General features: G+C 44.7%; 1 protein-coding gene across 1 annotated transcript in view; it reads right to left on the reverse strand.

The window, feature by feature from the left end:
• LOC146868126 (alkaline phosphatase-like) overlaps positions 1-26,631 on the reverse strand; it is a 215,904-nt gene that overhangs the window by 79,598 nt on the left and 109,675 nt on the right. The window contains exon 4 of the mRNA XM_085608993.1: positions 15,930-16,104. Within this exon, the coding sequence (XP_085465119.1) occupies positions 15,930-16,104 (175 nt within the window). The remainder of the gene's footprint in view (positions 1-15,929; positions 16,105-26,631) is intronic.

The following is a 26,631-nucleotide window of genomic DNA, read 5'->3' on the forward strand; positions in this document are numbered from 1 at the left end:
CTCCAGGCTGGCCAACAACATTCTGCCCATAACTTTAGATGTTGAGTCAAGCAAAGATATACGGTGATTGCAACTGGCACTACTTCTATTTCCTTTTTAAAAAATGGGAACTATCAAGCTCTCCGCCCAAGTGGCAGGTATCACCCCGTCAATTGTGGCATTAAAGAATTTATGCAAGACGGGTAACCAAAAATCCATATTATATTTAAATATATCTATTGGGACCCCGTCGGGGCCAGCCGCTTTACCACTAGCGCTATTCTTGAGGGTTGTTCTTATTTCCTCTTTACTTATGCTTCCTATTTTGGTGTTTTTTAAAATGATGGCGGTTTTATACTCATTACTTATGATGCCCTGGTGTGTTTCATTAAATATTTCTTCGAAATGGGTTAACCAGTCTGCTGGAGTGACTACCGTATCAATTCTTGCCGATTGGACATCTTTGAAGAATGGTTGGTCCAGGGTTTTCCAAAAAAGTGTCGAGTTTTTAGTCTTGGCAGCTTTAATTATGTTCTCCCAGGCATTTTCCCTGATCCCCAATTTTCTTTTGGTCAGGGCTTCTTTATATAATTTCCGAAGAGTATTAATCTCCTCCCAATTGCGCGGAATCGTTTTTAAAGCAGACTCTAAGTCTCTATTTAATCTAGAGCATTGATTATCAAACCATCTTGGGGAATGCGATACATTTGTTTTAGGATTTAATCGCAAATTATCAGAGATTACATTAGAGATACTTAGGAAGGCCGTAACTAGGTCCATACTATTTGAGGTTTTATCAAGGCAGGTTATAATCTGATGATTCATTTTTGCAAGATCCTATTTGTAAAAACTTCTGGATCCACACCTGCCCATTTAATTGAAATCCCATTTTCAACCTGTGTTTTTATATCCACAGCGTGAGTACTTGATACAGATGTTTTAAAAAAGGGAGAGTTTAGGGTTATTAACAGGGGATGATGATCACTCAATAAACTTGGAAAAACTGTGCATTCAAATATCAAAGACCTAAGATTTATTGAAGTTATAAAATGATCAATACATGAGGATGATCTTACTCATTCATAAGTATAAATAGTACCCCTAACCTCGCATCCACTCCCCTTTATATCCTTCTCTGTAATTTCTAGATTGTACTTAGACTTGACAAGGTTTATACTATCCCCATAATTATTATGTGGAAAGTGTGCAAAGGCACTACCTAGTTCCTCTTCATAGCCACATTGAATCCCCGGTATAAGATTACAAGGTTCGATGTTAAAGTCTCCCACCCAAATTTAGGAACAATCTGGACATGCACTCTTCACAAAGTCCATCAGTTCTTCATCTAGAGATGAAATAACCTCATGTCTCGAAGCATTAAAAATATTATTGTAAAAGTTTATCACTATAATGTCCTGTAGTCATTTTGCCGAAAAAAATAAAAACTGGAAATTTGGTGCCTTAGTATAATTTTTTTTTAGAGTCAGCCTAGAAGACAAGGATATTAGTACTGCTAGGCCCCCACTGGCCCTACCTGCCTTTGAGGGGATAGCATTTGTTGAAATTGTCTTGAATCCGTTCACGAAAAAATTATCTGTAAGCCAAGTCTCTTGTATTAAGACCACATCACATTGTTGGATACTTTTGAGCCAGTTTACATCCCGCAATTTATTCCTTACCCAGGCTACATTCCATGTCATTATCTGTAGGTACTCCTGCTGTGAGTCGATAGCAGGGTTTAACTCTGCCATCGTGATGGACCCTATCTTACCTCCAGCAGTACTATACTCCCTAACGGTAGTTCTCTGGTTCAAGCTCCTCCCTACGTAATTTAAAGTATCTAGCTGGATAGCCGGGTTACTCGCAGGTAATACGGGAGGTCGAACAGAGATGTTTTCTAACAAAGACGGACTAACACGTTGAAGTCAGTCACAGCCATCTAGGCCGGACAGAGGGGCAAATCTATTCACTAGGTTTAAATGGGGTGGTCTCTGTGTAGTTCCATATAATGTTCTTGTGTGATTTATTTCACGAGGAATTGACCACCCTTTCAAAGTTAAATGACGGAGTCTATAAAAGAACCCTAATGGCAGAAGGGAGATTTTACTGGAATGGTACTCTGAATTAGTATTCCCTATATATTCTAACAAAAATCTCACAACCTGCTCATTATTAAAATTAGCAACTACACAGTCCCCTCTCCCATTCTTCCTAGTATGTCCTATTCAAGCGGAACTTCTAACCATAATCATCTGATTACAGATGTCCCAATCCTGAACCCCAGCGTTCTTCAATTGAGTTGTAAGCCAATGCATGGTTTTGGCCATCAACTGATCAGTGGTTTCAATCTGACCATCCTGTAAAGTTGGAACATTTCGCAAGACCACTACCAGGGGAGCAGCAGCTGGAGGAAGATGTAAGGCCTGAGAAGACTTTGAGGCTAAACTTTCATCCACTCCTTCATACATCCGTGGAAGTTCTCGGCATTGAGGCCCCGATAACAAACTCGGTATGTTGTCACCCACAATCACTGCCGATGGTCTACTTTCCTCCCCTTCCTGGATACAGGAACTGGCCTGAAGGAGACCACTAGCGATAACCCCTGATGCACCCTCTTTACCTCCCACATACGTTGCACCAACATCATGAGTACTAACAACATCCCCATGCCTCCCGGATACTGTTGGCAATGATAGTTTTTGCCTAACTACTGAAGTTTTAGGGGGCGGGGGATTTCCAACTACCACATCACTCAGCTCATTAAATGTGTTGGCCATTAGCCTATTACTGGAGACTAGAGAACCCTCTAGATAACAAAGGTTCTTCATAACTTTTGATTCAAAATTGGTTAACATTTCCTCAAGTTTTGACAGCCTGTGGATAATAGGGGACAGAGATGACACAATTAGATTGTCCAATTTAGTCCACATAGCATCATTAGCTTTAGCAGAGGAATCACAAGGAAAATCTAAAATCACATCACCAGGCATACTTGGCAGTCTGTCCGTTTGGAGATGACAATAATGAAGTTCCTCCATTTTTATTAGTCCTTTTAATTTTTGCAGGTTTTTGTCTCTGAGGGCCCCCTCCCTGCTTCCTCTTTTGTGATAAATCTGGAGTTAAAGCAGAGGAGTCGGTTTTACCATGAAAGGCAGATCTTGTAGCAATACGTGGGGGTGGACTATTTTGATTATTTGCTATAGCCACCTTAACCAGCTCATTAGGTGGTAAAATATTATGTATCCCCAGTCCAACTTGCGTCCCCGATGGTTCATGTAAGGAATGTCCAAAGTCACTTGCTTTATCAGTAGGATCGATATCTACAGCAAGAGAGCAGTCAGGGGTACGAGCAGACGCCAGGGCACCCACAGATGAACGTTTGCTCGTTTGTGGATCAAGAGATAAACAACGCTCTGTCAAAGCTATTTCATTCGCAAGGACCGAGCTGGCTCTAATCAGAAATTGATCCAAAGTCCCCACCAAGCTACCGGAGGGCTGCGCAGTTCTTCCCTTGCCCTCTTGCATATTCATCCTTGCAATGCTTCGGACGTATTGGGGGGTAGAAATAACAGTTTAAATGGTTCTACTTTCCAAGTTAACAACACCTCTCCCACAATACACCATATATCAGTTTGAACTGACCCTGGACTAACCTTATGGGAGCATCAGGCGTAGGGAATGAGACCGGCCCGGCATCATCCGGTCACTAATGGGCTCAAACGGGCCCGCCCTTGGCCCGGGCTTTGCCCGGCGCGCCCGCTTGCGTCACGCGTAGCGGCAGCCCTTAGCTCCCTTTGAAGGTGGCGGTCGCGGTGGGCATGACGCGTACTGCTCCTGCCGCTACACGCGCTGTATCCTGGGCTCAGAGGTCCGGCAACAATCAGGCAGGCAACAAGGATTTGGCTTCCCTCGCAGAAAAATCACTGACCCCGCTTTGAAGGTGGCGGTCGCGGTGGGCATGACGCGTACGGCTCCTGCCGCTACGCGTGCTGTATCCTGGGCTCAGATGTCCGTCAACAATCAGGCAGGCAACAAGGATTTGGCTTCCCCCGCAGCAAAAGCACTGACCCCACTTTGAAGGTGGCGGTCGCGGTGGTCGTGACGCGTACGGCTCCTACCACTACGCTCCTGTGCTCAGAGGTCCGGCAACAATCAGGCAGGCAACAAGGATTTGTCTTTATCTCACTTCGCCATGGTGGGCAAAAGAACAATGGATTCAACACAGATCTCTTGACTGGGGGTGAACACTTGATTTGCTCTGCATTCCATCCATGATCTGTGTGTGTTTTGCTTTCTTTCCCTAAGTGCGCCGGGTATGCCCAGACGTGGATCCCCCGCTCACTGTGCCACTGGTTTCAAGCTAGCCTGACTGATGAGGGGTGATGCCCAAAAACCGGTCCCAGGATGCTTGTTTCCAGTCCAGGGAGGACCTGGCTTGGCATTTCGGGCTGGACTGTTCCCATGAGGCACAGGGTCAATACTGATTTGCATATGGCTGGATCTAAACAGGGATGGCATGGTGAGCAAACAAATGATGAATTTAACCAAGATCTCTTGACTGGGGGTGAATGTTTGATTTGCTCTGCATTCCGTCCATCATCTGTCTGTCTTTTGAGTCCCTTAAGGTGACACAATATGTGCTGCAGCCCTTAGGGTCCCTCTTTAGTACCTCAGGCCCTCAGTACCAGGGGTACCACTTACTAGGGACTTACAGAGGGTGCTAAAGGTATTGCCAATTGGGGTATAATTGCAACGTTCTGGGAAAGAGATCTGGCACTGGGGATCTGGTTAGCAGAAACGCAGTGCGCCTCCAGTCAAATTCACATTGAATAGCAGGCAAAAAGTGGGGGTGACCATGTCAAAAAGGGGCACTTTCCTACAGGCACTGAGTGAGGTACCGCTGAGGCCATTGGTTTTGATGGGAAAAGCTCAGAGTGAGAGAAATTAAAATGTCATACCTGGGGAAGTTCTCTCATCAGTCGGGTACTTTTGGTTCCTTTGCCTCATCAAGATTTTTACCATCAGACTTAGCTTCTTTTTTAGAGCAGGGAAGGATGCAGCTACATCCAATGCTGCGTTCCATGGGGCCAGGTACCTTCTCGCCAAGAGTAGGCTGAATTGGATTTGCTGCTGCTGCAATGCTCCAAGTGGGAGGAACCTGCTTTCTAAACCCAGCAAAGTCATGTCTAGGTAATATAGGCTGGGGTATTTTATCCGGGTCCTCTGGAGTTTTTGAAGTCCAATAATGTTTTAAGTCTCAGGTTCTCAGGTATACCAATAGACACAGCCAAGAGTCCCTGAACCCCAGGGTCTCATGACTCACTCCAGCAGAGGCCATCAGCAGACTAGGTCCCATTGGTATTGGTCAGCTTGGAACTTGAGGAAAAGGTATCTTGCACCTTTTTGTAGCTCTGTAGCCATATGGAGGTCCACAAATGACCCTTGGAGTCTACTTCCTTGTCCAGGGTACAATATAAAGCAGGGTTTTCCACAGACAGGAGGTCCAGTCCTCCTCTGTTCTTCCACAGGTTCAGAAAGTGTCCTGAAGAGGCACCCTCTTGGGACACCACATTTATGTCTACCAATTGCTAGTGGGTGGAGGTTTTGCCTGACCCTCCACAAACAAAACTATTTAAAAATAGGACTGAGCAGGTGAGGGTGCAGGTGTACGGGGTTAAGCAAATGGGGGTAGGACGCAATGTGCAGTGGATGGGGGAAGTAGAAGCACTCCTGGAAGGAGAAGTAACACAAACGACTGAGGGAGAAACACACAGGTGAGAAAGCAAAAGAATGTTGGAGTTTGGCAATGGGAAGATACATGAGACAGATCTTGCAGCACAAGAGGGAGATAGCACTGTGAGGGCAGATATTCTTGAACAAGAGGGAGAGAGTTGAGAGCTGGAAAGCACCTGCTTTCCCATGTAGTCCTCACCCAAAAAGGAAAAAGTGGTTGCCTCAAAATGAGGATAGAAACCAGGCAATCAGAAAGATGGTCAAGAGGCTATGCCCTTGAGGGGCAAACACAAGATCGACAAGCTGGGGCAAGGAAAGCCACTGAATATGAAGGAAGTAAATAAGCATGATGATAAAGCCAAACAATGGTAAGCAATGTATGGGCTATAAGCCCCTTCAACCTTTTGGGAATCCCTCAATAGGTCTTTTGCAGTTGAATTTCTGTGCTCTCTATTAGGCTCGACCTAAAAAGGGTGGTTTGAGCAGAATCCCCTATGAAACCAACACATACACTAACCTATGTTTTGAGTTATATACACTTTTTAAATTTTCCTTATACTTTAGTAAAGCGAGAATTCACAGTTAAGTTGGACATCTATGCCTGGTGACATATGTGAAAAATTAACAAAAGTATTTAACGTGAAAATAAATATTTAAACCAATTATGTTAAATATAAATGTAAATTTATTTTATGTATTCGCTTTAAATGTAGAACAAAATAGAAAAACTGCTACAGCACCATTAGAATAATTTTGAATTAAAACTTTAATTAATGGAAATATATTAAAACACATGAAATTTATTTTTCTGAAGTTTAAATTAAAAAATATATTCCCAATCAATTTCTTTTATTGTGCATTAATAATTATTAAAAGTGATGTGTTGAATTAATTAAAATGAATGTCATTATTTTTAATAAAATATAATGTTACATTATATTTCAAATTAAAAACAATTATTAAATATTGTATAATTAAATAATAGATTTTTACTACTTTCATATAATTTTTGCAACAACCTTTTATATTAATTTACATTTGTAACTATTTTAAATAATCTAATTTAACTTAGCATTATTTCCTAAGGGGTTTTATTTGAATTCCTCCCCCTCCAATATTTTCTATGAGAGGGTGTTGCAGATGCAGATCCAGTAGTTGGCCATGTATAGTGCAGGACTTACTACAAAAATGCAAGTTACAACTAAAGTGTGGGTTACACGTTTAAGTTACTACAAAAGGGTAAGTTATTACAAAAGTGCAATTTGTGAATAGCACTTAGTAGTAATTTTTGTAGCACTACTGTAGTACTACAAAACCTGTCCTAAGTGCAGTTTGTGAAACAGGCCCAAGAAGAGGGCATGATTTAGAGTTTGGCAAACAGGACACTATTGTCACAAATGTGATGGATATCCCGTCCGCCGTATTACAAGAGCAGTATATTCGATGGCACTTGTAATATGGTGGATGAGACCCATTTGTGATGGAGTAACTTTCCACCAAAATTCAAACCAGGCCCTATAATTTTGCACATCCACCTCTGTTTGCGGAATGCAACTTTTTCTCTGCTAACTTCCTTCTTAGACTGGTCAGTCACCACAGGCTATCTCACTCCCAGTCCTACCCTGTCCAAATGATACTTGTTCAATCATATCCTGTAGAAACAACACTACATCATGCTTCCTCTGTTACATGCCTTGAAAATGTCTGTTCGTTCAACATGCCCCACTTCTCTCGAACTCTTTCCATGCCTTCCTGTAATCAGTTAAGTTGGTAGAGGCTGTGATCCTTCCTTTCCAATGTGCCAGAAATCATACAGTAACTGGGAAGGTCATCAAAATGTTTGCCTTTGGTGCCAACCCCTAACTCTTGCCCACTACGTATAGTTTAAAGGTTCAGCCAAACATCAATCCAGACTTTCAATATCTGACCTCTCTATGTGATGTTCCACAAAGGGCACTGTAAAACCTACACTCCTACCAATTCTAGTAGGCATCTGATTTTCATAATTAGCTCATTGCCCGAGGCTACTCTCTTTTGTCCAGTGCAAATGTAACTTTTTAAGACATCTTCCTTTCCAACAAACACACTGTTTCCACAACTGTGGAAACTCAGTAAAAGGCAATACTATGATTCTCTTATTTACTAGCCCCATGGCCATTTATATAGCTAGGACAACTCAAAACCTCCCCTCCAATGGTGTTGTTTCAACATGCTAATCTTTTGGTGCTCACAGAGAGATGGAAACACCTGTAAAATTTCTAGGTCTTTTCTAAACAAATGCAATAACCTCCATATGTGATCCCAGATTAACAAAACTGTCACTCAACGCAGACCAGCACCCAAAGTTCCTGCATCGCCGTGTGTGTCAGGGATAGAGCAGGAAAGTACCATATCTACAGAGATATGGCATTTACTTGCTTTCTCCCTAGCACCAGCGCACAATTAGGCCGCCGAGCGCCACGCACAAACCTTGTCAACATAGTACAAAGGTGTCTCTGTGAATCTAGCATAGGTTTTGCACTGGAAGGGTACCCTTCCAATGCAAAATACTATGGCTACACAAACTTTAAAACATTTCCTACTGTGGATTTGTACTGTACAGTGCAGGACACATGCAAAGTGGTGAAAGTAAGGAGAAATTAAAGCATTTATGCTTTTCGATGCCTGCTTTCAAGTGATGTTATTTTGTTAATGAAACCCCTGTCTACTATTGTTAATAGATAGAGGATTGCATCAAAAACTGTGGGTGGTTGCATGGGAACTCCCATGTGCTACCAATGGAAAGTCCCCTTGAGGCAGAATAATACAAAGAAGGGCTTTGCGCTGGTTTCTGCTACTTTCACTTTGCACAGTTTTGCTTCACTTTTTTGATGCAAACCCAGAACAAACTATATGTTGCTCTGGGCCGTGGTGTGAACAACATGCCCCTTGACATGGCCAGACGCATCCGTCTACTGAATGGCCTTGTGCAAAAAATACGTTACAGGAAAAACTCAAAAGTCCTGACAGTTGTTGAATTTTTCTCATCTCACATTTCTACATCTTCCAACCCATGTACTAGTCCACTAGTGTTTTTTGGGGGGGAGCCATGATGCCCCCAAGGCTGAGACAAGTTCATAGCACAGAGGAGCCCATTTGCTATTGGACTTCTATAGTTTCCCCAGTGCCAATGGAACCCTAAAGTCTGTTGTCATTTGTTCAAATTCTCTCAAGAGGCTTTGCACATACACTTTTCCTACAAACCAGAAGTCACTAAGATAATACAGTCTCTCTTAGTCCCAGTCATGATTTTGTGCACTCCAGAAAACTGCATCTTAAAAACTGTGCCTTATAAGTAAGCAACCAATGGGCATTTCTTTGTTTACAAAATATTGGCATCAAATCACATTCTAAATAAGTTAATGTCATCGTGGTTCACCAGTAGGAATCGAAATTATGATTTTTATTTGTCACACATCAACATATTTGATTCTCCTCCATGTGCGTTAACCAAGTCAATTGCTTTGGCCACTAAGTTATAGCATTCGTTTTTAAATTAATGCATCTTGGTGCCAGGATAACTGATGTGTTAGTCCAAATTCACCTTTTTCTATTTTAGGAATGATGAATAATGGAGGGATCCTTATTCCATTGAAAGGTTTCTGTTTGAATGCTCATGCCATACTGTCTTCCCTTAGTTCCTTTTTTTCCTCAAAATGTTTGTTTTTGAATTGGCTGGTGTCTCTTTTTGGCTCATCGTCCTACTTTTAACCCCTTGTAGAGATTTTTGAATTTTACATTAAAACACTTTTCCAGTTTCTCAACACTATTTTTGTCCAGATAGCAGACCAGTCACATCTTCATGAGATCTTGCTTATCAGGCGCATACGCCCCCTCCCAGCATTGGTCTTCTCCCACCTCTTGCTTCTCATACACTAAGGGAACGTCCCTTGTTCCTTCATAACCTTGCACCATGTGACACCTACCCGCCCATATTGAATATTCACACCTATTCTTGCATCAGAGTCTAATGTACGTTCCCACTGTGCATCCAACATCTGTACTGAGCCACGGATCCTAGTCGGGTGAGCACCATTGAATGGGAAGAGAGCTTGAAGTCCACTAAATGTTTATTGCGCTGAGACTGGTCTCATTGGAACTGTACATAAAGCCTTAAGTACATATTCGATACACCCACTTGATTGATTTATCTTCCCACATTGATAACCTGAATTCTTCACCCTTGCTAAAAAATGAGACACTCCTGTCTGGACATTCTTCACAGATCAACAGTCATATAGTGCAGATGTGGACATCCAACTTTCCACCTTGGACGGCGCCCGGGAAGGAAAGTCAATTCTCATTCTTTATCTTTGGAATCTTCTTTGCATCTGATCTCTTTGTACATTAGCTCAATGATCTTTGCAAGGTCTACGGTCCAGACTTTCTCTTTTGTGGCAGCCATGGGGTGGGATTCGGGAGATTTGTTAATTCATGATATGGCAATTTTTGCTTTATGTTTTATACTTTGTATGCTTCACCATTGGTCTCTTCTTTTTAATTAGCCTTTCTGGTTCTACTAATTTCATCGATTGTTGGCGGCTCTGCTATCTTTTCCATTTGTGTTTCTACACAAACCTTTTACCTTCTTCATTTGCATCCGCTGCACTTGTTGAATTGTTCCTCACCTTCCTTCTCCAGCCGCTTGCCCCCTTATCGACTTGAATAAAATGATCCTTCTTCAGTACTTCTTTTTCTCTATGCTTCAGGTACTAGTTCATCGTTTCGGAGTGCTAATTGTTCTCTGGTTAGCAGACTCTACCCAAAACATGCTCTTAGCTCCTGCTTTTATTGTGTTCTACCTCAGAGAACCCAGTTCTCACCAGGGCCTGCATCTGTTCTTGTTCCCAATGTGGTTTCCCTCAAATTGTCCTTTCTCCCTCCTGGCAACTATGGTGCCTCAACACCACCTTTCTCAACTTTGGGGTTGTGATGGTTGAATAATTGGAATATCTTCTTCGTTCAGTTAATTTATGGCCATTTAAATGTTGTTGTGTGTGAAAAAAAATAACATCTTGCAGCATTTCCTTTCACACCAACAAGACTGTCAAATAGTTCACTTTAGAAAAGCCTCTCATTCTGCCATCCGAAAAAGAAAAGCAAACACCAGTTTAAAAGAAATAGATGCAATTTGTCAGGAGACATAGCCAGACATTTAACCTCTGATTTTGAACTGCAGCAAATGTTACAAAAGAAGAAGAAAATGTAAATCCATCTTCACTGCTCATTCACCTTTGGAACTCCAGCAATTATATTTTGGGGTTGCTACAACACCTCCAACACCATTACTTCTAACGCCCATGCTGGAGAGATGCCTCTTGTTTCAACCACCTTTTGTCTCCCTAGCTCCATCACTTTTGAATCTGTCCTCTACACCTGTCCTCCATTCCAATTTCACATTACAGGTGCCCTATGCCCAATCACACTGGGCACCTCGTGATGAGGCTCATATCTAGCCCTCTACCAAAATACAGAGTCCACAAGGGTGGCACCCTCCTCTCTCCTGGGGAGCATTTGAGTGATGCACCTTTGTAAAGAGAGAACAGGAAATATTTGCCAAAACATTGTGATTGCAAGAGATGGCATTTGAATAGAGATTAACCTCTTTGCTGCTAAGATGTTTCCCTCCTGGCGGTAAGCCTCTTTTGAATGTCTAGGGCAATGAACCCTTAACCTTCATACCTTTTTCCACAAAAGGTGTCCATGCCAAATCTGCATCCTTTTTTCCACCATCCTGGGGATTCTAGAGGAACCCAGTGTTTGTAGATTCCCATTGAGGAAAGTATGAGAATAGCCAAAATATAGCAACATTTTATTTTTGGGGGGACAAATGGGAAAGAAAGTGCTGTGTAAGGAAAACATTTTTTTTTTAACTTTGTTTTTATTGTTTTAGTTAACAAATAACATCTTTACATCCATATATCAAATCACGAATAATTCCCAAATCCGTCAAGCTCCCCAACAGCCTAGCTGGTAGTGCCTTCCCACCCCTGCTCCCCCCCCTCCCCTTCCAGTGTGCTCCGCTCAAGGAAAGCATATTTTTTTTCAAATTTTCTAAAAATGGCACTAATGAAAGGTTTGCTGTGCTAGGATTGCTGTCTTCCCAGCTTTCAGAAACAAGTAGAGTTTTATCAAAAAAACTTTTACCACAGTTTTTGTGTTTTTCGAAAAGGTAGTCCATTTCGCCTAATTTTTGCGGTTTCAACCTACTTGCAGTTTGTGATGAAAAATAGGTGTGAAACCCCCTGGCCATTCATGGAAAGCTATACATTTCTGAAAAGTAGACAACATTCTGACATCAGAAGTGGCTCATTTGGAGGAGGAGCCAAGATGGCGACCGGGACGGCAGCGTAGACTCCCGGCTCCGTGAACCTCCGCATCCCGCACGGATATCCTGCACGAGATCCTTAACCTGTGCTACGCGGTCGTGTTTCTGAAGGAGAGAGGCACCCGACTGTGTGACTCCGAGGTTTCTGGCTGCGGTATCGCTGGAGAAATGTGCATTTGAACTTTGCGGCCTGTGCGGCCCTGGAGCCGGGACCTCGAGTGGACGCCGTGGCCGGGTGGCAGTTCAACAACAGCGGCCTGTTGTGACTGGGTGGAGTCGGTCCACCGGAGCGGTGCCAAACTCGGCCTACATTTCGTCGTGGTCGTCTCTACTGTCAAGCGTAGCGGACCGAGTGCATGCCCGGGGGTGCAATTCTCAGACCCTCCGGTGGCTGCCCCTGCCTTTGATGGTGAGCTGCCCGGCTGCCGCCCGTATCCTGCCCTGATCATTGCGGGCCGCCCCCGAATTTTTACGGGAGCTGGTCCGTAGTGGGGACGACTGTTGCCCGTGACCACGCAACGTATAACTTTTCGCCTGCCCCCGGAACCCGGTCACCAGCGACGTGGACATCAAGACGCTTGTCCCGGGGTCCCGGCCCCGGTGAGGGTCGGGCATACTTGGCGGCCATCTTGTTGCGATGAAGCCTACCATCCTGTCCGCTGGGCCGCAGCGGGATTGTGAGAGTGCGACTTTCGGGAGTGTGGCAGCGCGATTGCAGAGAGCTGTGCTGGGGTACGGCGACCTCCTCGAGGCCCTTGGTGCTCTTCACTCCTCCTTGATTCATGGTGTCGGGGTCTTGGGGAGTAAGCTTGACGGTGTGGCGTCGGCGTTGGGGCAGTGGCGGCCCGCCTGTCCGCACGTACACAGGGACTACCCACACTGCGCACAGGAGGACACTTTGGCGGCCACCCCTGAGGTTAGTGCACGGCTGGACGCTCCGGCCAGTATGCTACAGTGTGTTCGTCCAGCTGAGGACCTGATCTGCCCCGGAGGCATTAGACCTGAGTGGGATGTGGTAGCCTCGTCCCGTGCGTGCCCTCCTGCGACCCAGAGACAACTCCAGCAACTATTGTCTGCTTTGGCTGCTTCTGCCTTCCTGGACCTGGAGTGCAGTGCATATCCTTGTGCAGCACTGGGAAGCCTGTTTCTCCACGCTGCGGACTGTGTTGATGCTCAGAGACTTCCACCCCACCTGTGTGCGTCGCTTCCCGGACGTTTTTGGACAATCCTCTACCTTGGAACATCGGATATGGTGCTGGGTCGAGGGGTAGGCATGGGCAGACTCCCAAAGAGTGGTCAGGGATGAGGCTGATCCTTCAGGGGTGGTCATCTAGTGGACGGGCGGGCTCAGGGGTTGCGTGCTCTCCTGGCATATCTAACAGCATAATAGGTGCATAATGCTCCCCATTTTTCTTTGAGAAGATAGATTTTGTGCCGTTTATTGTTCACTTTGGGGGAAACTTACTGTGCGGGAGGGAGAAGCCGGGGGTATGTTTTGAAGGCCCTCCTCCAGTTTATTAATACTTTCTCTACCCCCCCCCCGTCTGGTGGGGTTCTTTTCCTACTTCTTTTTCCCTATTCTCCTATATTTCGGATCTGGTTCCAGGGCGACAGGCACACTGCTGGGGGGGGGGCCGTACTCATCTGCAGAGGTGCAGGGTGGGGGGTTGGGGGAGGGGATTCTTTAGTCTTTTATCTCTTTTTCCATGGCCTCCTTTTTCTTCTCTGATTCTTTTTGTTTTTCTTTTCTGGGATCAGCGTGATACACCTCCTTTGCTATGACTCGTTGCCGCTCCGTGTGTACCACAATTTCCGGGGTGCTCTCCGGGAGTTCTGGCGTGGGACTGCAGGCGCAACTGCTTATGACATTTTTCCCCATCCTGATGTTCTTGTGTTTGCGCCATTGACCTAATGGATTGCTTTAAATCGCTTACGTTTATTACTCTGCATACCTGTAATTGCTGTTTGAAAATTGTCTGGCACCTGATCCTTCTGCCTTGTTTCATTATAAAATGAAAACCTTTTTCTCCTGGTGCCCTACCTACTTTGTTCACAGTATTAGCATTACGATTCTGCTCCCCGAAGTGCTGCCTGTGTTTACACTTGCCTTTTTTTTTTTGCTCTGATTGCTTAGCGGCCGGCCCCGGGGGGTTGTAGGCCCATACTTGTTCTTGATTGAACTGTCAATAAAGGTTTTCAAAAAAAAAAAAAAAAAAAAAAAAAAAAGAAGTGGCTCATTTGTGTAGACCCCTCAAGGTTTTATCAAATAAACTAATATTTGAAATACAAAATAGGAAAATATAGCCATTTGTGACCTATTTTCATCGATAAATATTTTTCTAAATGGTCGGTTTAACCAAAGCAGTATCTCATTATGTTCACTAGACCCTTCTGGTTGCTGGGATATACAAAGTTTGTAGGTTCTCCAAAAACATGTAATACTCAAAGTAAACAGCTGAACTGCAGCTTATAATGAATTTCTATTGTGCACTAACCATACAGCAATTCAGAAAGCAAAATATATGAATGAAAAATGGGTATGAAGGAAATGTATGCTACTGAAATCTACACAGATACTGAGTACTGCTTTGGACAGGTGGAAAATGGGAGCAATAAACCCCACAAAACTGGGAATTAATTGTGTTTTTACACCTGGTAAATCCTGGGTCAATTCCAGTTATTTACCAGGCTGTGGGTTTGTAATAGGAGTAAACTTGTGCAGATATACCAGTCAGAAACAGTAATTATGGCCACCTGCAATCTGCACACAAGTTTACTTCTAAGGGCCCGATTACGATCCCTTTAGGAAAGCCCTCTGAGCGACTCGGTTCCGGAGATCTTTCCAAGTGAATCGCGCTCCAGGAGTCCGTGCGACTGATTCCAATGCATCTGTATAGTGACGGACTCGGTTCGCTTGGACTCCCATTGAACTCCAAGGGTGCCTGTGTATCGAACACGTACACAGGCTCCGATTGCAAAAAGGGGTGGGTGGGGAAAAGCGTGCACCCTTTGGTGGACCCCATGGTGCCCGACACACTGGTCATGGTTGGGTAAAGGGGACACATGGGTACCCCCACGGGACCGATTTGGAGGGCCCCGGGTGAAGGGGGGGCCAGCTATGGGACCCCAAAGACCGATACCAGAAGCCTTTTTGATCCGGGCAAACTGAATCGGAAAGGCTGTATGCATCGTTCATTGTACTTGCTCGCTTGGAAAACCTAGTCTATAGAGCTGTATGAATCGGCTTCGGAGTGCCCTATCTCCCCAATTGCCTTCCAAAACCGATTCGGCCAGCGCCAAGGCTTTCCAGGCACCGTACTTGGTAGTTCGGAACTGTGAACGATTGGGTCGGAAAAAAGAGCTCCGGATTGGTTTAGGCAATTCCGAATCCGATTTGGAGCCCTTCCAACCAAGATCGGAATCGACCCCTAATTCATATTCATAGCTTGAGGGTTCTGGGGCAGGAGTGCAAAGAGTGGGGACCTTGAGGATTCCATAGCAGGAGTGGAAAGAGCAGGTATAATGCCAGGAAAATCGTGATGGAATCAATAACCATGGTCACACCATCATACTGACATGGATAAAGAGTCTTTGTCACATGCAGCCTCTGAAAAAAAAATGCCCTTATAACAGAGTGAACGCACAATATTTACAAGCTATGTTATGCTAGGAATTTCCACTGTGTGGTGTTGTTTAATTGTCCAGGTTTTCATGCTTCAGATGGGACTGCATTTCTGAGTTTTTGCTTTGTGAGACTACTTCTGATCAAAGGGCTCCAGAATGCTTGACAACTTTTTGGACTTTGCAACATGGGGTGAAGTAAGGGCCAAGTGTCCAACTTTCCACTGACCTGCAGCTTTGGCCCACTTGAGGACTGAATCCACCTCATTGCCTTTGGTGGTGTTGCATTGACCTTTCACCGCAGCCGCACTCACGCCAAGAGTTCCCATGTTTGTCTTCACCCCACAGAGGAAGGCTGTCGCAGTGCCAGCACTGTCTGGCACTTGGTGATCGGTGTTGTACGTCTAGGAGGAGCAAATGTAGAAAACACTGTTGTTATGGAATTGTAATAACAAGACAATGTAAAAATGTTAATGCTTTAATATGGAAATTCAGTGCAGACAATATGTGAGGAAAAAATCGATGGGGACAGTTGTGAATAAGGGCTTAGTCTAGGAGGTTTTGAATTTCACTATCAAGAAAAAGTGAAAAATAATGTTCACAATATGGGAACAAACATAGACTAGTCAATTTCTTATGGATGCTCACTGCTTTAAAAAACTGAAAATGACAGACAAGGGGATCATTTACAATAGGATTAAAATATTCGAAGCTCATTATAATTCCCAAAGTGGTGACGTGAATGTTGCTGCCTTCAAGCCGTAATTCCCTTTAAGTTTATTCACAGACCTGAAACGTTCCGATTTAATTCTATGTTGAACTGTGGCCACACAGGTGAAATAATACTTTATATACAACATACATTTTGATCTAGCTCTCCTGTGGAAACTGAAACCTTCCATTAGGGGTGTATTCAAATCAACCACAAAAACAGTCCTGGAGAAGGTCTCGCTCATTACTTACAAATAGAGACCGGAATGTTAACTTCTTCAAGAATTAAATGTGGGATCGACATCCATAAAGCACCTGCTTTGCACAATGGACTGACTCCATATTAAGAATGGACTTACCATACACTGGTCTATGATCAATGCATAAATAGAAATGTATTTTGGGCAAACACGTTGAATGTATGGTTGTTTTGCTGATCACACACTCTTTATTTCATAACTTTTCTCATTCGAAATTTTTAATCTCACAATATGTACGCTTGTCTTTATTTGGTTGTTTTAGATCATAATTTTTACCTTTGATGTATTCCTTTGGATCTAATCCGAATCAAAATCCAAGAACCTGATCTGTGAAGTCCCTCAGGGCTCATCCCTCAGACCTGCCTAGTTCAACATCTCTACGACTCTGCTTGCCAGCATCATCAGATCCTAAGACATAACCGTCATATCCTAAATCGATGACCTCCAATTCATCCTATCCCTAACTAACAAGACAACCACAACAAGAATCAACTTCACCAACCGCATGATCAAGGTAGCATAATGGATGAGAAACAATTGCCTGAAGCTCAACTCCGACAAAAGCTCTCCCTGTGACTCACCCTGGTGGCGCCAGAGCTAAGACTCACACCAAACCCCACTGACCACGTCAGAAAACTGGGAATCATTCTGACGATAAACTCAATATGACAGCACATATCATTAAAGTCAGCTTCTCCGGCTTACACATCTAACCCACGCTATGCCAGATCTTCAAATGGCTGTCTCGGAACATCAGAGTACTTCCACACAAGCACTCATCACTGGTAGACTCGACTACTGCAACTATCACTGCAAGACTCATCCTCAACCTCCGTCATAGTACTCACATCTCTCCACACCTTCAGAGAGCTCCCCTGCCTCCCCATACACAAACTCAGCTAATTCAAACTCCTCATGCATGCATACAAGACACTGTACTACATGGGGCCAGCATACCTAAACAACTGTATAAAGCTTCACCTGTCAAGCAGACACCTATGCTCAGCCTCCCCCTCACTCGCACACACACCCCGTATCCACAAAAGCAGAACTTGAGGTCGCTCATTCTCTTACATCACACTCAAAACCTGGAACGACCTGCCTCAACAGATGAGAGCCTCCTGCTCGGATATTGAATTACGCAAAAAGCTAAAGACCTGGCTCTTTGACTAAATCTGCGGGGTCTAGAGCCTACGCACCTGCTCAAGTGCCTGGATACACTCACCGGTCATTAGCACACTGCACAAATCCATGTAACACAACATAACATCCCATAACATAACATTGCATTGATTGCTTGATAAATTACATTAATTGCAACACAAATGCCAATACAAACATTGAAACAGCTTACAGTATAACAGTCATTGAGCTTACAGTATAACAGTCATTGTTTCACAGTGATTGAATAGCTAAGTTAAATTCTTAAAAAAAAAAAAAAAAATTAGTTTATAGGCGGTTGGAAACCCTGCATTAGTGGAAGTCTACATATGAAATCCTCTGTTTACATGCAAGATGCTTTTTGTTTCAGGATAGCTTTCTGGTTGTACTATGACATGTTATGCGGGTGTAGTAGTACGGGTGATCAGAGTGTGCTGGGAGTGCCAATTTGTGCATGCTTTAGGGTAAGGATAGAGCTGAGATGTTGCTTAAATATGCTTTGTATTCCAATTAAGTAGATCTGTGGTCTTTTAATTTTCTGTGCAAGTTTCTTTATTTCCTGAGGTAAAAGCCTGTGCCTGTGCTTTTGCTTTGTAACACAGGTTGATATGAACGAGTCCTTATGATCAGGGTAACAAGTTGAGTGAGGACACACAACACTCGGTGTGCCAGCTTGGGGCTTTCTCAAGGCTGCATGGTAAAACATAATTGAAAGTGCCGGAAAAGTAACAGCGTGTATTATACAGGGATTGAAAACAAACATAAACTGAATAGCGGAAGTGAAGATGATTTTTTGAAGGGTGCAAATATGGTCATGGTCATTGAGAAAAAGAAAGAGATTCAACACAAATGAATATCCAAGCGCATCAGTAACCGTATCCAGGAACACAGATAAGTGTGGATATCACACTTAAAGGTGAGACGTATATCACGTGGTCAGATAAGGAATTAAGTGAAATCAGGAGCAAACCTGAATGAATGACTGGTCAGCAATATGACCATTATGCATATCATAGCATATTACATGACAGATTATATTACAAATGAAAAAACAAAAAACGGAAACAAGAAGAATTGAAAGAATGAAAAATCACAAGTCATAAGCATAGAGCCAGGTGAACACAATACTTTTGTTACAAACATTGGATTCCATGCAGACGTTAAAATCAGTACTTGTTAAGCGTGGCTACTCACCCGTGAGGGTCTCAAGGTATTGGGGGTTGCAGGTGTGACTGGGCGCTGTGCTTCATTCGACGAGCCAGGTCTTGAGATCCTTCCTGAATTGTGTCAGAGACGGGGAGATCCTGAGGTGGAGAGGCATGGCGTTCCAGGATTCGGCAGTGAGGTAGGAGAAGGATCTTCCTCTGGTCCTGGTTTTGTGGATCCGTGGGACTGTGGCGAGGGCCAGTTGGGCACGAGCGGAGGTGTCTGGTGGTCACATGGCATGAGAGGCAGCGGTTCAGTTATGCTGGTCCGGCATTGTGGTGGGCTTTGTAGGCGTGTGCGAGAAGCTTACAGGTGACTCTTTTGTTGACTGAGAGCCAGTGGAGTTCTCGTAGGTGTTTGGAGATGTGGCTGCTGCAGGGATGTTGAGGACCAGTCTGCCTGCTGCATTCTGCACATTCTGAAGTTTCCTGAGGAGTTTCTGGATGGCTCCTACGTAGAGTGTGTTGCTGTAGTCGAGTCTGCTACTGATGAGTGCTTGGGTGACCATCTTCTTGGCCTCAGTTGGGATCCATCTGCAGACCTCTGAAGCAGGCAAAGAGTCTGGAAGCATGATAAGGTGACAGCATTGATCTGGTGGTTCATGGTGAGCAATGAGTCCAGTATAATGCCGCGATTTCGTGCGTGGTTAGTGGGGGGATTTTCGGCTTGGTGGTCCACCATGAGTCTTCCCAGGCATAGGTGTTGGGCCCCAGGGTGAGGACTTCGGTCTTGTCGAAGTTGAGATTGAGGCAGCTGTCTCTCATCCAGGTGACAACAGCCTTCATCCTGTTTTGGAAGTTGTTTCTGGAGATGGTGGGCTCATTGGTGAGGGAGAGAAACAGCTGGGTATCTTCGGCGTAAGATACGATGTTGAGTCCTTGGCTCCTGACGATGGTTGCGAGCAGGGCCGTGTAGATGTTTAAAAGCTTGGGGCTCAAGGAGGAGCCCTAAAGCACTCCGCGGCTGATCTCTGTGGGTTCTTAGAAGAACAGGGGAAGTCTGACTCACTGTGTTCTACCAGTGAGGAAGGAACAGATCCAGTCCAGGGCTTTGTTGTGGATGCCGGCGTTATAGAGTCTCATGATTAGGGTACGATGGGAGATGGTGTTGAAAGCGGCTGAGAGTTCGAGGAGGATGAGGGCTGCTGTTTCTCCCCGGTCGAGGAGGGAGTGATGTCGTCAGTGGCAGAGAGGAGGTTGGTCTCGGTGCTGTGGTTTCTTCGGAAGCCGATTGAGAGGTGTCCAGGACGTGGTTAGCTTCGATAAACTCGGAGAGTTGGGTGTTGATGGTCTTCTTGATGACCTTAGCTGAGAATGGGGGCAGGGAGATGGGTCTGAGGTCCGTCGGGTCAGCTGATGGTTTCTTCAGTAGGGGGTTGATCTCGGCGTGTTTCCAGTCATCGAAGAAGGTGGCGGTTTTGATGCAGCAGTTGATGGTGTGGCGTAGTTGGGGGGCGATGGTGGCTCTGTGGAAGATATGGTGCGGGCAAGGATGCGAGGGGGCTCCGGAGTGAATGCTTCCGATGGTCATGAGGGTGTCGTCTGTGGTGAGCGGGGTCCAGTTGAGCAGGATCTGTTGAGGGGCGTCATCGTCACGTGATGTGGTGCCGGAAGTGATGGGTGGGTCTTGGGTGTCAAAGCTGTCATAGATCTGCTTGATCTTGTGGTGGACGTAGGTGCTGAGTTTGTTGCAGAGGTCTTGGGATGGTGGGACTTTTGTGGTCTCACTGTGGCGTTTGGAGAACTCCTTGACAATGGCGAAGAGTTCTTTTCTGTTGTATGCGTTGGCATTGATTCTGACTTGAAGGGCCGTTTTGAGGAGGGTGTTGTGTGCGGAGATGGGGGCTTTGAAGGCTGCATGGGTTTACGGGGTTTTGTTGTTCCTCCATCTCTTCTTGAGCCATCTACATGTGTGTCTGGACTCGTGGAGGGCTGGAGTAAACCAGCTGGCTTTCTTGGAGTGTTGCTTGCTGGGTGCTGGCTTGAGGGGTGCCAGTGCGTCAGATCAATTATTTGATATTTGAGTGATGGAGTGAGCAGTCCATATATTATGCCCATACTGAGATTCATTTGCAAGCGGCAGGTAGATGACACATTATGATGCACAGTTTTATTCAACATATAAGTCACAATGTATCACATAAGTGATGGGTGGATGTACATATACGCAGCCATGAAAAGGAACTAGGGCCGGACTGGCCATAGCGGGCACCGGGCAATCCCCCGGTGCACCGCACGGGTGGGGGCGGTTTTGGGCCCCTGGGGGCCGTTTTTGTTACAGGGCCGTTTTTGTTACAGGGCCGATTTTGCAGCATAGCTGCAAAATCGGCCCTGTAACAAAATCGACCAAAACTGTCGACCAAAAACTGGCCCTGGCAAAGAGCTCGGCGTCACCCCCAAGCCCCGGGGGGCCGGCCGAGCACTTTGCCAGGGCCGGTTTTGGTTCCCAGTCCGGCCTCTAAAGGAACAGTCATACATATGTATATCAAAAAGTTGTTTTGTCAAATAGACGAAATGTGTGGAGCATGATGAGAAAAAAATATAGAAAGACTTATGAGTTCTATAACTGTGGAGCATCGGTTTCCCAACTAGTCCTTTGGTCACCTATAGTTTTAGCCAATAGGTAGGATAAGAACACTTGGACGATACGGATAACAGTCACATCCAGAACTCATTAGTCGTCCTATATTTTTCCCCTCCTTTTCCTCATCGTGCTCCACACATTTTGAGTATTGGACAAAACAACCTGTGTTCAAAAAAACATGAGATTCTAAACTTAAGCACCGCTTTCAAGCACAGGTTTGTACCTCAGGAAATAAAGAAACTTGCACACAAAATTAAAAGAGCAGTGATCTACTTTATTGGAATACAAAGCATTTTAGGCAGCATCTCAGCTCTGTCCTTGCCCTGAAGCATGCTCCTCACTCAATGGGTTACTAAGGGCATCTGCGCAAACGCAGTATCCACACTACAGAAGGACAGGCTCACCTGGACCCCTTCTACATTGAACGTGTGCCAATGTGTGCTTTGTCTGTCCATTGTGACTGGTTTTATTCCCTCCATCCCTTTCCCAATCTCACCCGTGAGTCCTGCATCAAACCCAAATGGCTGTCGGAGAATAATAAGGGATTCTGTGTTTCCTCTGCAAAGTGGATGGAAGAGCTCCTGATTGACAATCCTGCAACGCTGAAACATCAGGTTTGCTGACCATCTGACCTTAAGGATCCTGAGAGACGAGTCAACTGCACAGTGCTGCACAAGGGACTTTAATCCCTCATAGTACTCTGCACCCATGTTACAGCAGCCTGACATTTTATGTGTGTGTGACATCATAGAAACAGAAGACAGAATCCTAGGAAAAGAGGTTTTGAGAGCCCAGCGGCAGTCACACCAAGTTTGGTTTTCACCAGCGCCAGAATGAACCATATATGCATTTGGAAATTTTCAAAGACCATTTTCTCTGATAGCGACAGCTGGTGAGATTGGGACAAAGTCATTTAGCCTTTCTTTGAAGTACAGGAAGAGACCAAAACTTGTAGATATTTTGGGACTGCTGTGATGAATGTGGGAGAATTGGGTGATAATGTTGGCTACTGATTCGAAATGTCCTTTAGGTGCTATCTGCAGTGTCCTGTCATGTTACTTTATATTGCCAATAATGTGTAACATGCTGAGGCACTGCACAGCCTTTCCTACGTGCTTGAGCCTTCAGCATTGTTGTGACTGCCCTCAACTGGGTCTCCTCCTACATCTTAAACCGTACCTTCTCTTTCTCATGGTGCTCGGCCCACTCCTCAGCCCCCGGTTCCAGTGGGTGTCCACAAAGCCCAGCCCCAGTGCTTAATTTGTAAAATAATTAGTGCCAGGGCCCTGATCAGCAGTTCGCTTCAGCTGGGACTACCCATTGTAGCTACTAGCACTGCCAATGATAATGCCGACATAACTACTAACCATCACACTCCCACAAGTGTGACAATTCAGAGTATTCCAGGGTCCCAAATCTATAAGAATGTCTTGGGGGGCAAATATTCGTCATTTTTATTGTGTATTGAATTGATAAACAACTTGAAGGGAAGGTTAAGGCCAATGCAGGATCATTATTTAGGATGGATGTTGCACTGGGTCATAAATCCACCGAAGAGCTTAGGGAGACATATGCAAAAATAGTTTGTTTGCTGTTGTACGGGTACGAGTTTTTGATATGTAAGAAGAATGCAATTCATTCAAATGATTGTCTGGAAGAAATGGTTGAGCCTACCTAGAGGAACTGTAAACAGTGCACTGAGACTTGAACAGGGCCTTACGAACGTTTTAAGTACAAGCAACAGCTCCTTAATTACTGGCAGATGAGGGTTCCTTAAGGCAAATTATAAAATCCAGCCTGCAGAAGAAGTATGCCGACAGGTGGGTGGATAACTTACAGGATATTAAGTCATCACTAGATGTTGCAGCAGGGGATAAACTCCAAGGGTTGCCTGTTGCACAGCAGAAGCAAATTGTAAAGCATCTAGTTAAGGAGGGCTCGAGCAGGAGTGAGTTAGAAGATGTGAAAGAAAGATAACCTGTGCTATTTAAAGATGTATGGTATGGGGGGAATATGAGTACCCATATAAGGAGGTGGGCATTAAAGGTTAGATTGAGGCAAGTACCAGATCTTATATGATGGAAGCTAGTTCATCAAGCTAGGATGGATAAAGCTATGTGTTACTTTTATTTAAGGGGACCGCTGACCGTTTTGTATTTACTTATACTTCGCCTGAGTTTCGCATCTAGTAGAAGAACGCTGTTGCTTCCGACCTTCAGATCATCTCAGATCCGACATAGAAAGGGTCTCCTGGCATTAATTTTAGGATTTGAAAATTTACCCATGTATTATGCAGTAGGGAAATTCTTGGCTATTGTCTATGGCCAGTTAATAAAAAAAAGCTTGCTGCATTTGGGATATGGAATGGGTATATGGAGGGTGTTATGTTTTAGTTATGTTCCCAATATAAGAAAGGGTAGTGTGAGGAAAGGTATTTTTGCTTAATAGTATTATGTAAAATAGTACATGCACTTTGTTGTCTAATTTTGCACTAAGGGAAAAGGACTTTTTGCACATTCAATAGTGATTATTTTAAGTAAAGAAAATGTCAGTTTTATCTAAGGGCGTATGGCCTAGAGAATACTGTTGAATCATAATTCCTCCTTTATTACCATTTAAGTATTTTTAATATAAGAAATTGTTCTTTGCATTTGGTGAATAATTTATCTAATGTCTATTTTGATTACTTGCCCAAGAAACAAAAATATTCGCATTGAGTTAAAGTCCCCTTCCAATTATAATGCCCCTACGGGGCCCCTAGGTCTTTAAAAGCCGACACCTGGAGGACTGGAGATACGTATAAGGATATTAATGTTAGTGTCTTACCTTCCCATGGCCCCGAGATCGCGGTATAGCTACCCTGTTTATCTGTCCATGTATGTTCAATCAACATTGGGAAGTTCTTTCTAATCATTATGCCCACCCTTCTGGATCCGGTTGTGAATGCGGAGTGTGCAACTAATTTATAACCCCACCTGGTTAGGTCTCTATGTATCCTTGGAATATTGGCTTGAATCGTGTTTCCAAAATATTTGGGCTACATTGTCTCTTCCGCCCCCTCAAGGGCACAACAATAATGTTCTCCTTTCAGATGCGATCACTATTTCTCCTCTCTTTTCTGAGGATAACAACTAAACACTGGACTAGCTCCCTTTTAACAGCATAGTACTCCCACTTAGAAGGTGCAGGGTTCGACCTCTGACATTTCTGTTTTCACTTTTGACAATCATTGTCATTCCTCCATTGTTGTCAGTCCACAAATCTGTAATTTCATTTACTTTTTGGTGCCCAGTTCGCTCTTGTTTTTGATGGCTAGCTGAGAAACTGTATCAAAAAAAGGGGAAGAAGGGGGACCAGGAGCTAGTTAATGGTCCAGTGCCTATGCTCCGAAACGTCAATGGGATAATCACTATGAAGACACTGTTCCGGGTTGGGTGTGGTCAAGAATCAACCAAAGTCCAACCCAATTTTAAGAGGGTGAACAAAGAAGAGATAGGGTCTAGGATAAGGTACTAGAGATGGGGGGAGACAACAATGTGTCTCTTGTTGCACTCACACACCCCGAAGGATGTCATGCTTCATCATCGGGCATGTGCTCCTCGTCGGGCCGGCGGTGCAATGCCCTACGGGTCCCCCGAAGGGTCTCTTTGGCGGAGATCTTTTAGAGCGCTGCCGATGGGTGCATGCGGGTATGTGGAGGGAAAGTACCGGAATAAGTGGTGGAGGTAGTGTGTGCAAAAAAGGGATAAAAATACCTAAGGGTTACCTAAGGGAGTTTTTTAATGAAGAGGTACCCTTGGTACAATAAAAAACCGTAAGTTAATCGTTACCTTTCAAGACGTAATGTGTCTCAGGTAGCTGGCAAAAGTGGTCGACATGTTTCGCGCCTTAAGTGGTCAAAGCGATCCTCGGCGTTTCATCAGGACCAGTAAAAGTTAGTGATGTGAAGAAGGTGCACAGACTAAGTGTAGTGGGAGGGGTAATAATCAGCCTCTCACTGGGCAAAAGGGGAGGGGGGGAGTTTAGTGTCTCCTATCCAGGTAGTGTGTGATAAAGGAGTCTGTTATGCCCCCTTTGCAATAGACCTAGACCAAAAAAGAAATAATGAAGATAACACACACAGGGGTTAAAATACACATGCGGAAGTACCATTTCGTTCGGCATATGTAGGCAGGGGTGGAATACACGCCCTGCTGGATGACCGTCATACTTTCACACACCAGTGGCACAAGTTCTCTTGATCTTGGTAGAAAGAGTAGCTGTAGGTGATATCCCATGTTAGCCAAATGTGAAAAGTGTCGGGGCCCGGGTGGGGAAGAAGGAGGGTCCCAGAAACCAACGATAGTGGGGCTGGGTGACCACTGCCCCCCACGGGCATCCTCAACCTTCACTGGGCCAGACAATAGGTTCACCAGTCATGTAGCGACCGAACAAGGCCACAAAGAAAGTTGCTACAATAGTGGCTTCACAAGCAGCCCCACAAGTTCATTGCGGGACAACCAGGGGGGTATTCTTACCTAAAAAGGGGAGTTGGTGTTACTCCTTGAGTTTAAGCGGCGTAGGAGGCCCACACCATCTAGGGCTGATAGCCGGTAATGGCAGGTATCAGCAAGGAGCCAGCCAAGAAGAGGGAGGAAAGAGATATCATTGGTAGAGCATTAGAAACACTGCATACATCTATTTATGGCGCACTGTAGAAACTTACGTTTTAGACGAAGAGTTGCCTCGAGGTATACTCACGGGTTACTCAGGTGACGGCACTGGAAACCTGCCCGGTCCAGACGCCAGCTCGAAGGTAGGCAAGTGAGCCGGACCCGTGTTTTTAAAGTGTGAGGCCCAGGTACGCGGGAGGTGCCTGTTTCCGGTTTCCCAAAAAACGCTTAGTCAGTAAACCCGGAGCTGTTCATGCGTGAAGGATTCCCGGGTCTCGGTGTTCTCTCACGCATGCGTGTCTCAGTGCTCGCGCATGCGTGGTGTGAATAGTGTTATTACCTTGCGCATGCGGGACAT

Source organism: Triturus cristatus, chromosome 1_2, assembly GCF_964204655.1.
Source record: "Triturus cristatus chromosome 1_2, aTriCri1.1, whole genome shotgun sequence".
Classification (NCBI taxonomy): Eukaryota; Metazoa; Chordata; class Amphibia; order Caudata; family Salamandridae; genus Triturus; species Triturus cristatus.